Source organism: Nerophis ophidion, linkage group LG22, assembly GCF_033978795.1.
Source record: "Nerophis ophidion isolate RoL-2023_Sa linkage group LG22, RoL_Noph_v1.0, whole genome shotgun sequence".
Taxonomy (NCBI): Eukaryota; Metazoa; Chordata; class Actinopteri; order Syngnathiformes; family Syngnathidae; genus Nerophis; species Nerophis ophidion.
Window position 1 is genome coordinate 9,192,716 of NC_084632.1, and position 13,667 is coordinate 9,206,382.

The following is a 13,667-nucleotide window of genomic DNA, read 5'->3' on the forward strand; positions in this document are numbered from 1 at the left end:
TACGTTAAGGAAGTAGTTTGACATGTACTTCGGTATCAGGGAGGTGTAGCGGATTTTATAGACTAGGCTCAGGGCAAGTTGTTTTACTCTGTCCTCCACCCTGAGCCAGCCCACTTTTGAGAAGTGGGTTGGATTGAGGTGTGATCTGGGGTGGAGGTCTAAAAGTAACCGGACTAGCTTATTCTGGGATGTTTGGAGTCTAGATTCGGAGGTGCAAGCGTAATGGAAAAAGGGTCGAATGAGAGTTCCCGCTAGAATCTTCAAGGTGCTTTTGTTGACCAGAGAGGAGATTCTGCAAAGGAATCTCGTTCTTAGGTTGACCTTTTTGATTACCTTGGTTGCCATTTTTGCCAGAAGCAGGACGTGATTTGTATCGGCTTGAACATTTTTTTTTATTGTGCATCCCTGGAAAATATGCAGAAAAAGGCAACAAAAAGTGCTTCTCACCTCGTTGTCCGACTCCACCAGGACCTGGTCGTACTCGCTGAGCGCCACCAGAAACATGATAGAAGTGACGTTCTCAAAGCAGTGGATCCACTTCCTCCTCTCTGACCTCTGACCGCCCACATCCACCATTCTGAACCATGGAGGCATGCCAAACAAGGCAGGAAACAGTTCAAATGATTAGCTTACGCAACATTTGTTGTGTTTGACAAAGAAAAGCATGCATATAAAATTTATACAAAAGGGAAAAAAAATGCACATGGAGCAAGTCCATTCAATTTGAAGAGAAACGTGATAGTCATGCAAGGAAATTCCCAGCTGCAAAGGAGGCTAAGAAGAGACGGCAGTTATGTATTTACTAAAGCACGGCAAACACCTCTTTGACAGCAAGAATATGAGCAGGAAAAAGATGGCTGAAGAATCTGCACAGCCAGCATGTGTGTAAACAGTGCCCTTCTTCACTTCCTAGTCTGCAGAAGAGCAGACAGTCAATCTGTTACTGCCTCAGCTCTGAGACAAGAGCAACAGCTTGCTGGCTTCTTATTAAATGATCTAAGACTGGGATGTCCTAAGTGAGGCCTGGGAGCCGTTTGAAGCCCGCGCTCGAGTTTTGTTAGACCGCAACATATTGTCAAGAAAGGGGGAAAAAAAAAACAGTAAAAATGTAAGAGAAAGTGCAAAAATATGTAACGTAATATGAAAAAAGCTAAAAAAAAATGTGGGGGAATTTTCGACTTTTTATTTTGTAGAAAAAAATTGCTACAAAGACATACAGTCCAGGTCAAAAGTTTGGACACTTCATCTCATTCAATGTGTTTTCATGACTATTTACATTGTACAAACCCTGTTTCCATATGAGTTGGGAAATTGTGTTGGATGTAAATATAAACGGAATACAATGATTTGCAAATACTTTTCAACCCATATTCAGTTGAATGCACTACAAAGACAACATATTTGATGTTCAAACTCATAAACTTTATTTTCGTTTTGCAAATAATAATTAACTTTGAATTTCATGGCTGCAACACGTGCCAAAGTAGTTGGGAAAGGGCATGTTCACCACTGTGTTACATCACCTTTTCTTTTAACAAAACTCAATAAACCTTTGGGAACTGAGGAAACTAATTGTTGAAGCTTTGAAAGTGGAATTCTTTCCCATTCTTGTTTTATGTAGAGCTTCAGTCGTTCAACAGTCCGGGGTCTCCGCTGTCGTATTTTACGCTTCATAATGCGCCACACATTTCTGATGGGAGACAGGTTTGGACTGCAGGCGGGCCAGGAAAGTACCCGCACTCTTTTTTACGAAGCCACGCTATTGTAACACATGCTGAATGTGGCTTGGCATTGTCTTGCTGAAATAAGCAGGGGCGTCCATGAAAGAGTTGGCGCTTAGATGGCAGCAAATGTTGTTCCAAAACCTGTATGGACCTTTCAGCATTAATGGTGCCTTCACAGATGTGTAAGTTACCCATGTCTTGGGCAATAATGCACCCCCATACCATCACATATGCTGGCTTTTGAACTTTGCGTCGAAAACAGTCTGGATGGTTCGCTTCCCCTTTGGTCCAGATGACACCATGTCCAATATTTCCCAAAACAATTTGAAATGTGGACTCGTCAGACCACAGAACACTTTTCCACTTTGCATCAGTCCATCTTATATGATTTTGGGCCTGGATGTTGTTGATCTTTGAACTGAGGAAACTAATTGTTGAAGCTTTGAAAGTGGAATTCTTTCCCATTCTTGTTTTATGTAGAGCTTCAGTCATTCAACAGTCCGGGGTCTCCGCTGTTGTATTTTACGCTTCATAATGCACCACACATTTTCAATGGGAGACAGGTTTGGACAGCAGGCGGGCCAGGAAAGTACCCGCACTCTTTTTTACGAAGCCACGCTATTGTAACACGTGCTGAATGTGGCTTGGCATTGTCTTGCTGAAATAAGCAGGGGCGTCCATGAAAAAGTTGGCGCTTAGATGGCAGCATATGTTGTTCCAAAACCTGTATGGACCTTTCAGCATTAATGGTGCCTTCACAGATGTGTAAGTTACCCATGTCTTGGGCAATAATGCACCTCCATACCATCACAGATGCTGGCTTTTGAACTTTGCGTTGAAAACAGTCTGGATGGTTCGCTTCCCCTTTGGTCCAGATGACACCATGTCCAATATTTCCCAAAACAATTTGAAATGTGGACTCGTCAGACCACAGAACACTTTTCCACTTTGCATCAGTCCATCTTAGATGATTTCGGGCCTGGATGTTGTTGATCTTTGAACTGAGGAAACTAATTGCTGAAGCTTTGAAAGTGGAATTCTTTCCCATTCTTGTTTTATGTAGAGCTTCAGTCGTTCAACAGTCCGGGGTCTCCGCTGTTGTATTTTACGCTTCATAATGCGCCACACATTTTTGATGGGAGACAGGTTTGGATAGCAGGGGGGCCAGGAAAGTACCCGCACTCTTTTTTACGAAGCCACGCTATTGTAACACGTGCTGAATGTGGCTTGGCATTGTCTTGCTGAAATAAGCAGGGGCGTTCATGAAAAAGACGGTGCTTAAATGGCAGCCTATGTTGTTCCAAAACCTGTATGTACCTTTCAGCATTAATGGTGCCTTCACAGATGTGTAAGTTACTGCACCCCCATCACACATGCTGGCTTTTGAACCTTGCATCGATAACAGTCTGGATAGTTCGCTTCCCCTTTGGGTCGGATGACACGATGTCGAATATTTCCAAAAACAATTTGAAATGTGGTCTCGTTAGACCACAGAACACTTTTCCACTTTGCATCAGTCCATCTTAGATGAGCTCGGGCCTGGATGTTGTTGATAAATGGCTTTCGCTTTGCATAGTAGAGCTTTAACTTGCACTTACACATGTAGCGGCGAACTGTATTTAGTGACAGTGGTTTTCTGAAGTGTTCCTGAGCCCATGTGGTGATATCCTTTAGAGGTTGATGTCGGTTTTTGATACAGTGCCGTCTGAGAAATCGAAGGTCACGGTCATTCAATGTTGGCTTCCGGACATGCCGCTTACGTGGAGTGATTTCTCCAGATTCTCTGAACCTTTTTGATAATATTATGGACCGTAGATGTTGAAATCCCTAAATTTCTTGCAGTTGCACTTTGAGAAACGTTGTTCTTAAACTGTTTGACTATTTGCTCATGCAGTTGTGGACAAAGGGGTATACCTCGCCCCATCTTTTCTTGTGAAAGATTGAGCATTTTTTGAGAAGCTGTTCTTATAACCAATCATGGCACCCACCTGTTCCCAATTAGCCTGCACACCTATGGGATGTTCCAAATAAGTGTATGATGAGCATTCCTCAACTTTATCAGTATTTATTGCCACCTTTCCCAACTTCTTTGTCATGTGTTGCTGGCATCAAATTCTAAAGTTAATGATTTGCAAAAAAAAAAAAAAGTTTATCAGTTTGAACATCAAATATGTTGTCTTTGTAGCATATTCAACTGAATATGGGTTGAAAAGGATTTGCAAATCATTGTATTCCGTTTATATTTACATCTAACACAATTTCCCAACTCATATGGAAACGGGGTTTGTAGATGATCTCATCAATACAATTAATTGATTTACTTATTACCAGTCAAAACTGCCAATTTTTGCCTGTAAATGCCGTTTTTGTTTTTCTTTTCTGACGTCTTCACAGCCAGATTTTGTTTGTTTTCGCTACTGCACACTGCAAAAACTGAAATCTAAGTAAGATTTAATATCTCAAATAAGGGTGATATTTGCTTATTTTATGTCTGATAAGATAATTATCCTCATTAAGCAGATTTTATGTTAGTGTATTTCTTGTTTTAAGGGTTTTGGTCCTAAATGATCTCAGTAAGATATTACAGGTTGTAGCTGAGATGTCATGACCTATATTGAGTAAAACAGGCTTGAAACTAGAATATCAACTGTTGCAAAGCTGTGTCAACAACACCCACAAGTATAAAAGTACTTTTTTAAAGTAACAATTTATTGTTTTATGTCAAGATAAATGCCACTAGCATTTACTTAATTTAGGAATATTTTTCAACATATTGAGCAAAAAGGTCTCATATTTTTTTCCTACCGAGAAAAGTGCACTTGTTATTAGTGAGAATATACTTATTTTAAGGTATTTCTGATTCATTGAGGTTAGCTAATTTTACTTGTTTTGGAAAGTCTTGACAAGCCAAATTTTCTTGTTCTATTGGCAGATAATTTTGCTTAGTTCAAGTAAAATACCCCTCGTTTTTGTATTTTTTCCCCTTGTTTTTGAAGACTGACTTTTTGTAGTGCATTAAAGGAGTGCCCTTAGTTTCCCGATTCAATCAAATAAACGGGAAAGTGATGAATGGACATGAATATGACAGAAAAACTGTGTCCGACAAAAATCCAACTTTTGTGTACATATCTTGATACATACAGTACAGGCCATAAGTTAGGACATACCTTCTCCTCGTTCAATGTGTTTTCTTTATTTTTATGACTATTTACATTGTCGATTGCCACATCAAAACTATGAATGAACACAAGTGGAGTTATGTACTCAACAAAAAAGGTGAAATAACTGAAAACATGTTTTATATTCTAGTTTCTTCAAAATAGCCACCCTTTGCTCTGATTACTGCTTTGCACACTCTTGGCATTCTCTCCATGAGCTTGAAGCACACCTGTGAAATGAAAACCATTTCAGGTGACTACCTCTTGAAGCTCATGGACATAATAGACATAAGCAGGAACTAATAGTTTAGAAAAGTAGGTTTTGCATAAAAAGTCCTCTTTGAAAAGTTTTTTTAATTCCATCCATCCATTTTCTACCGCTTATTCCCTTACCCCGAAAGTTTTTTTAATTGATTTACGAAAAAATCATGAATCGATGTGGAATTGGGATGAACAAGAATCTTGAATTTAATATTTGATGTGACGTAACTGGTAGGGCTGCGAATCTCTGGGTGTCCCACGATTCAATTCAATATCGATTCTTAGGGTCACGATTCGATTCAAAATCGATTTTTTTTTTCTTCAATTCAACACAATTCTCGATTCGAAAACGATTTTTTCCCAATTTAAAAGGATTCTGTATTCATTCAATACATAGGATTTCCGCAGGATCTACCCCAGTCTGCTGACATGCTAGCAGAGTATTAGATTTTTGTAAAAAGCTTTTATAATGTAAAGGACAATGTTTTATCAACTGATTGCAATAATGTAAATGTGTTTTAACTATTAAATGAACCAAAAATATGACTTATTTTATCTTTGAGAAAACATTGGACACAGTGTGTTGTCAAGCTTATGAGATGTGATGCAAGTGTAAGCCACTGTGACACTATTGTTCTTTATTATTATTTTTATAAATGTCTAATGATAATGTAAATAAGGGATTTTTAATCACTGCTGTGCTGAAATTATAACTAATATTGATACTGTTGTTGATAATATTCATTTTTGTTTCACTACTTTTGGTTTGTTCTGTGTTATGTTTGTGTATTCTCTCAATTGCTCTGTTTATTGCAGTTCTGAGTGTTGCTGGATCAGGTTTGGTTTTGGAATTGGATTGCATTGTTATGGTATTGCTGTGTATTGTTTTGTTGGATTGATTAAAAAAAAAATCTATTTTTTTAAAAATGAGAATCGATTCTGAATCGCACAAAGTGAGAATCCCAATTCAAATTCGAATTGATTTTTTCCCACACCCTTAGTAATTGGAGTTTTAAATAGATCACTAATTTAGAACATTGCATTTGATTCATTATTATATTTAGAAATATGTCAGTAAAAAAAAAAAATCTGACTTCAGGTCTTGGGGATATAAAGGCCCCCCCCCACTCATAAAAGTTTTAAAAATAAGTTATATATCAATATATTTAGAGTGTCTGCTCTAAGATGAGTAGGTCCGGAGTTCAAACCCTGCCCGAGTCATACCAAAGACTATAAAAATGGGAGCCATTACCTCCCTGCTTGGCACTCAGCATCCCGGGTTGGAATTGGGGATTAAATCACCAAAAATGATTCCCGGGCGCGGCCCCGCTGCTGCTTACTGCTCCCCTCACCTCCCAGGGGGTGATCAAGGGTGATGTGACAATCATGGGTACTTTAAAAGGTCTACTGAAATTATATTTCCTAATTTAAACGGGGATAGCAGGTCCATTCTATGTGTCATACTTGATCATTTTGCGATATTGCCATATTTTTGCTGAAAGGATTTAGTAGAGAACATCGACAATAAAGTGTGCAACTTTTGGTCGCTAATAGAAAAGCCTTGCCTTTACCTGAAGTATGTGCACGTGACGTCACGAGTTGCATGGCTCCACACATATTCACATTGTTTATAATGTGAGCCACCAGCAATAAGAGCAATTCGGACCGAGAAAGCGACAATTTCCCCATTAATTTGAGCGAGGATGAAAGATTTGTGAATTAGGATATTGATAGTAAAGGACTAGGAGAAAAAGATTTAAAAAAAAAAAAAAAAGCGACGGCTCCGGGCGGCGGCAGTGTGAGCTTTTCAGATGTAATTAGACACATTTACTAGGATAATTCTGGAAAATCCCTTATCTGCTTATTGTTTTAATAGTGTTTTAGTGAGATTTTAAAGATTGTAAAGCGATACATTGAAGTCGGATGGCTGCGGTGAACACGCAGTGTTTCAGAGAAAATCCGAGGAGCCAAGCTCACAGCTGCCATTTTTGACAGCTGCTGCAGGACAACGAATAATCCACTGATATCTCCGGTAACATATATATCACAATTTCCCCGTCCAAAAACTTGCTGGTTGACGTAGAGAAAACATGTTCGCTTGACCGCTCTGTGTTAAAGCTTCACAACAAAGAAAGAAACACCGGCTGTGTCTCGATGCTAAAGGCAGCTGCAATACACTGCTTTCCACCAACAGCATTCTTCTTTATAGTCTCCATTATTAAATGAACAAATTGCAAAAGATTCAGCAACACAGATGTCCAAAATACTGTGTAATTATGCGATTAAAGCAGACAACTTTTAGCCGCTAGTGGTGCAGCGCTAATATTTCCTAACAGTCCGTGACGTCACGCGTCCGCGTCATCGTTCCGCAACGTTTTCAACAAGAAACTCGCGGGAAATTTAAAATTGCAATTTAGTAAACTAAACCAGCCGTATTGGCATGTGTTGCAATGTTAATATTTCATCATTACTGTAACGTATTATTTTCGGGTCTCCCCATGTCTCGCATTAAAAGATTAGTTGGTACAAAATGCGGCTGCTAGACTTTTGACAAGAACAAGAAAGTTTGATCACATTACGCCTGTACTGGCTCACCTGCACTGGCTTCCTGTGCACTTAAGATGTGACTTTAAGGTTTTACTACTGACGTATAAAATACTACACAGTCTAGCTCCATCCTATCTTGCCGATTGTATTGTACCATATGTCCCGGCAAGAAATCTGCGGTCAAAGGACTCCGGCTTATTCGTGATTCCTAGAGCCCAAAAAAAGTCTGCGGGCTATAGAGCGTTTTCCGTTCGGGCTCCAGTACTCTGGAATGCCCTCCCGGTAACAGTTCGAGATGCTACCTCAGTAGAAGCATTTAAGTCTCACCTTAAAACTCATCTGTATACTCTAGCCTTTAAATAGACCTCCTTTTTAGACCAGTTGATCTGCCGCTTCTTTTCTTTTATCTCCTATGTCGCCCCCCTCCCTTGTGGAGGGGGTCCGGTCCGATGACCATGGATGAAGTACTGGCTGTCCAGAGTCGAGACCCAGGATGGACCGCTCGTCGGGACCCAGGATGGACCGCTCGCCTGTGTATCGGTTGGGGACATCTCTACGCTGCTGATCCGCCTCCGCTTGGGATGGTTTCCTGTGGACTGGACTCTCGCTGCTGTCTTGGATCCGCTTTGAACTGAACTCTCGCGGCTGTGTTGGAGCCACTATGGATTGAACTTTCACAGTATCATGTTAGACCTGCTCGACATCCATTGCTTTCGGTTTCCTAGAGGGGAGGGGGTTTCCCACATCTGAGGTCCTCTCCAAGGTTTCTCATAGTCAGCATTGTCACTGGCGTCCCACTGGATGTGAATTCTCCCTGCCCACTGGGTGTGAGTTTTCCTTGCCCTTTTGTGGGTTCTTCCGAGGATGTCGTAGTCGTAATGGTTTGTGCAGTCCTTTGAGACATTTGTGATTTGGGGCTATATAAATAAACATTGATTGATTGATTGATCATTGATATATAAACTATCAGACTGCGTGGTCGGTAGTAGTGGGTTTCAGTTGGCCTTTAACTTTTAATATTATATTTTTACTTTCCAATCTTCTATCTTTACAGATCTATTCATTGATAATCTTTTTTTTTTTTGAACAATGACAGTTTTAAAGAAAAAAAACAAAACTGTTTTGTGTTATCGAGTCAAAATTGTAACTTTTTCTCGTTACATTTTACCGGTTTCCTCATTTACTCCACTTGTTGTTTTTTTGTAATAGTATTATTTTAAACGTCCTGCAGGCCATTAAAAAATAGCTACCAAGGCCACACTTTGGACACCCTTGCTCTACATTACCACTATTCACTGATCTTCTATCCAAGTACTAGGTGGATCTGCCATATTTGCTGAGTGCTTGCTACTAGCGTCCGTACGGCCGTCATTGATGGCGCCATACTAGCGCACATTTCCTAAGATGTGTTCCATAAGTGGCGATGTGTGTAATGTCTTGCTAAAGCCGGCGCCATTGAGCGTGCGGTGAGTCACAGTCAGCAGCACAGCCTCTCAGCTCGCCGCAGTCGAGCAGCTGGGAAGCTCTTGAGCACAACCACGTTGCAGGCGCAGTTATTTCCAGCCTTGCCAAGCGTAGGAGGAAGCTGACATGATAGCTTCCTATCGATTTGCACTCGACTGTAATCACTCTCGCTCGCTAAGTCCATTTCGAGCCTCTCTTCTTTGTTTGTGTTTTTTTGCAAGAGCGAGAATGGAAGATGTTCTATGTCTTGGTGGCTCGCCTGCTTTTTTTTGGGCCAACCCTTTGAAGGTTGCTGACAACAGAAGAAAAAAAAACAACTAACAAAAGACTGTAAAAACTACAGATCGACAGAGGGTTTTTTTTTTGCCAGGGTTGATACCGATTAGTAGTAGTCAAGGAGGCCGATAACAGATATTTGGAGTAGACATTAATTTGCAAACACATCAATCGTACATGTCAGTAAGCAGCTGGACAAGGCTTTTAATAGTTTTTTTTTTAACATTTAGGAAAAGACCAGTCGCGAACATGTTTTATAGTGTCAATTTACAATAATATAGACTCAATATCCCTCTTTAAATCCAGACTCAAAACACACCGATTCCTGACAGCTTCCATCCATCCATCCATTTTCTGCCGCTTATTCCCGTTCGGGGTCGCGGGGGGCGCTGGCGCCTATCTCAGCTACAATCGGGCGGAAGGCGGGGTACACCCTGGACAAGTCGCCACCTCATCGCAGGGCCAACACAGATAGACAGACAACATTCACACTCACATTCACACACTAGGGCCAATTTAGTGTTGCCAATCAACCTATCCCCAGGTGCATGTCTTTGGAAGTGGGAGGAAGCCGGAGTACCCGGAGGGAACCCACGCATTCACGGGGAGAACATGCAAACTCCACACAGAAAGATCCCGAGCCTGGATTTGAACCCAGGACTGCAGGACCTTCGTATTGTGAGGCAGACGCACTAACCCCTCTGCCACCGTGAAGCCCACTGTAAATCTTATCGAGCTTTGTTATTGTATTAACACAATTGATTTTATTGTTTTAATTGTCCTTCAGTACCCAGAAAGGCGCCTTATAAGTAAAATGTAATATCATTATTATTATTACTATGAAGCGCTAATGTGGTTAATTTAGCAGCAAGTGATTTCACCGCAACGAAATTTGCATTTCAAAATATGGGAAATCTCCTTGGAAAATTGTTAATTTCTCTACATCACAATAACTTGCCGTCTACTCAATTGCATGACAGTTTATACATTGTTATGTTTCCTATTGAAGTATTGCAAACATTTCAATAAAAACAGTTCTGGGCTCCTGACAGTTGAGATATTTTTCAAGTTGACTGACACTTCTTCCTGAAAGTTAAGGAAAGTATGAGAATGTGTGAGCTGCTGCCTGCTTTTCTTTACTTTTATAATATATAATATTAATAATGATAATAATAATACATGTACAAAGATGTTGAAGATGTTCTACGAGACGGTGGTGGCGGGCGCCTTCTTGTACGCCGTGGCGGCGGGCTAAGAGTGAGGGACACAAACAGACTGGACAAGTTGGTAGAGAAGGCCAGTAACGTGGTGGGAGTGGAGCTGGACTCTCTGGCAGTGGTGTCAGAGAGAAGTCTAGCAAAACTCCTAGCCATTATGGACAACACCTCCCACCCACTACATTCGGACCTTGCGTAGAGAATGAGCACGTTCAGCGGAAGGCTCAGACTCCCTAAATGCAACGCGGGACGACACAGGAGGTCCTTCATACCGACAGCCATTAGACTGCGGGGTTGGGGGGGAGGGGCGGGTTAGGTGCTAGCGGGGGTGTATAATGTAGCCCGGAAGAGTCCGGGATACATGGGATTCTGGGTATTTGTTTTGTTGTGTTTATGTTGTGTTACAGTGCGGATGTTCTCCCAAAATGAGTTTGTCATTCTTGTTTGGTGTGGGTTCACAGTGTGGCTCATATTAGTAAGAGTGTTAAAGTTGTTTATATCACAACCCTCAGTGTAACCTGTATGGCTGTTGACCAAATATGCGTTGCAGTCACTTTTGTGTGTTGACAGAGGCTGAATATAACATGTGACCAGCCGGCAATCAGATAGCATGGTGTAAAAGCGGGCGCGACCACATGTTTTATAGGAGGTTAAAGGCATCGCCGTCACTGCACACCCCCAATATTGTAGTCCGGGTGAGAATCAGAGAATGTTATCCCTGGGTGATTTCTGGGAGAGGCACTAAAATCCGGAGACCTCCCGGAATAACCGTTGGGGTCGGAAATTTTGCAGCTGAGCCACATCATTGTGACCAAAGAGCCGCATGCGGCTCCAGAGCCGTGGGTTGCCAACCCCTGGCATAGAAGAAGTGAATGCTACAAGCTAAAAACATTGCGCTAGTTAATGTCATTATTTACAGGAGCTCTGGGATCTAACGGATTAATATAAATTCCGCAGCTATTTTGTGTGGTTGGTAATGTTTTAATGTGTTTCGGCAACATCTGCTTTGATTCTTGTAGTTATGGTGATCAGAGACATAACAAAACAGAGCTCTCAGGTCAAACACAATCCATTCCTATTCCTATTTGTTCAAATTTATGACAGTCTTAATTAGTCTTCGAGTCAACTGTCTCCCCAAAGAATGTTATCAACTGTGCAGGAAAGTGCAAAAAACCCGAAACAACCGTCATTAAACGACAAAACAAATGCAGTGAGACGTAACGTGTGCCAGTGAGGAGAGTCGCTGCAAAAAGACTTGAATGAACGTGGTGGACCTATTGACGCTTCAGCATTCTATTGTCATGAAACACAAAATAACATAAAAAAGAAAAAAAACTAAAACGGTTTAGCTCGGTTGGTAGAGTGGCCATACCAGCAACTTGAGGGTTGCAGGTTCGATTCCCGCTTCCGCCATCCTAGTCACTGCCGTTGTGTCCTTGGGCAAGACACTTTACCCACCTGCTCCCAGTGCCACCCACACTGGTTTCAATGTAACTTAGATATTGGGTTTCACTATGTAAAGCGCTTTGAGTCACTAGAGAAAAAGCGCTATATAAATATAATTCACTTCACTTCACTTCAAGACTGTTCACACCCTAACCCAGTTCTTCTCAAACAGTGGGGCGGTGAGATCCCAGATACCAGGGGAAAATACTTTATCAGTATCATGCTTAAAACCCGGTTTTAAAAAGCTGTGCACTACAAAATGTGCTCATTGTAGCCATTAACCATGACGTCCTTGTTTTAATAAAAACATATAATAAAATCAGTACAATTGTTTTATTCTTTTATGATTAGTAGATGAAAATGTTTTATATATTGTGCTCCTGAGTTAATGTTGCTGATCAGATTGAATTGACTATTTATTGAGTTTCTTATTTTTCAGTATGAAATGGTTCAAGTCGCTCCAAAAAGGTTTGTAATTTATAGCTTCAAAGCAGCTGCAGTACATCCAGAATGCTGCTGCTCGAGTCCTGACTAGAGCCAGAAAATATGACTAAATTAGTCCAGTGTTTAGTTTACTCCACTCCAACTTTCTGTTGCTCAGAGAATAGACTTTAAAACAGCTCTGCTTGTGTAAAAGTTTTTTCATGATCTCGTACCAAAGTACATCTCTGACATGTTCGAACCACATGAACCATCTCAGGTCCAAGAACTTCAGGGAGTGGCCTCCAGCTGGTGCCCAAAGTCAGGCGGTGTTTCAGTTTTATGCTCCTTAAAACTGGAAAGGTCTTCCAGAATATGAGAGACAGGCTTCAACGTTGGCAATGTTCAAATCCAGGCTAAAAACGCTTTGGTTCAATAATGCATATGACAACTGAAAGTATTTTATCTACACTCTTTGACTGTAATTCAAATTCCGTTTTTAATTGGAATTATCCATGGCCCTGGAATGTTGTTCCAGACAACCTGAGAGCACCGCAGTCTTTGGATTTATTCAAAAAACAACTGAAGACACATCTTTTCAAGAAAAGTTACAAATAGGGATATTAGTTTTTATCGTATTCTTTGTGTATGTTTTGTGTGTGTCTTTAACTTGCCATTGAAACACTTTGAGATTGAAAGAAAGTGCTTTGTAAAGAAACCAAATTATTATTATTACTTTTTGATTATTTTACTTTAATTTTTGACTTCTTGGAATTTCCTGTTAAGCATTTTGATTTGCCTTGTGTACTAATTGTGCTCAACAAAAAAAATAGCTTGCTTTGCCTTTATATATGGATTTAATTTGTTTGTCAATTTCAGGCACTTTAATTTTTTTCTGTTACAGACTAAAAAAAACAACGTTTAAGTCATTTGTGGTAAGTTGATCCGTATGTATTTCTTTAATGTTAAGGACACAATGTTGAGCAGGTGTGTGCGTATGATAATTTTATGGAAAAGTTATTTTAAAGGCCGACTGAAACCCACTATTACCGACCACGCAGTCTGATAGTTTATATATCAATGATGAAATATTAACATTGCAACACATGCCAATACGGCCTTTTTAGTTTACTAAATTGCAATTTTAAATTGAC

General features: G+C 40.4%; 1 protein-coding gene across 2 annotated transcripts in view; it reads right to left on the reverse strand.

Moving 5' to 3' along the window:
* Positions 1-13,667, reverse strand: part of LOC133540532 (guanine nucleotide-binding protein G(q) subunit alpha) — an 84,920-nt gene that overhangs the window by 18,835 nt on the left and 52,418 nt on the right. For both annotated transcript variants that reach the window (XM_061883207.1, XM_061883205.1), the window contains exon 5: positions 448-577. In XM_061883207.1, coding sequence (XP_061739191.1) covers positions 448-577 — 130 coding nt within the window. The remainder of the gene's footprint in view (positions 1-447; positions 578-13,667) is intronic.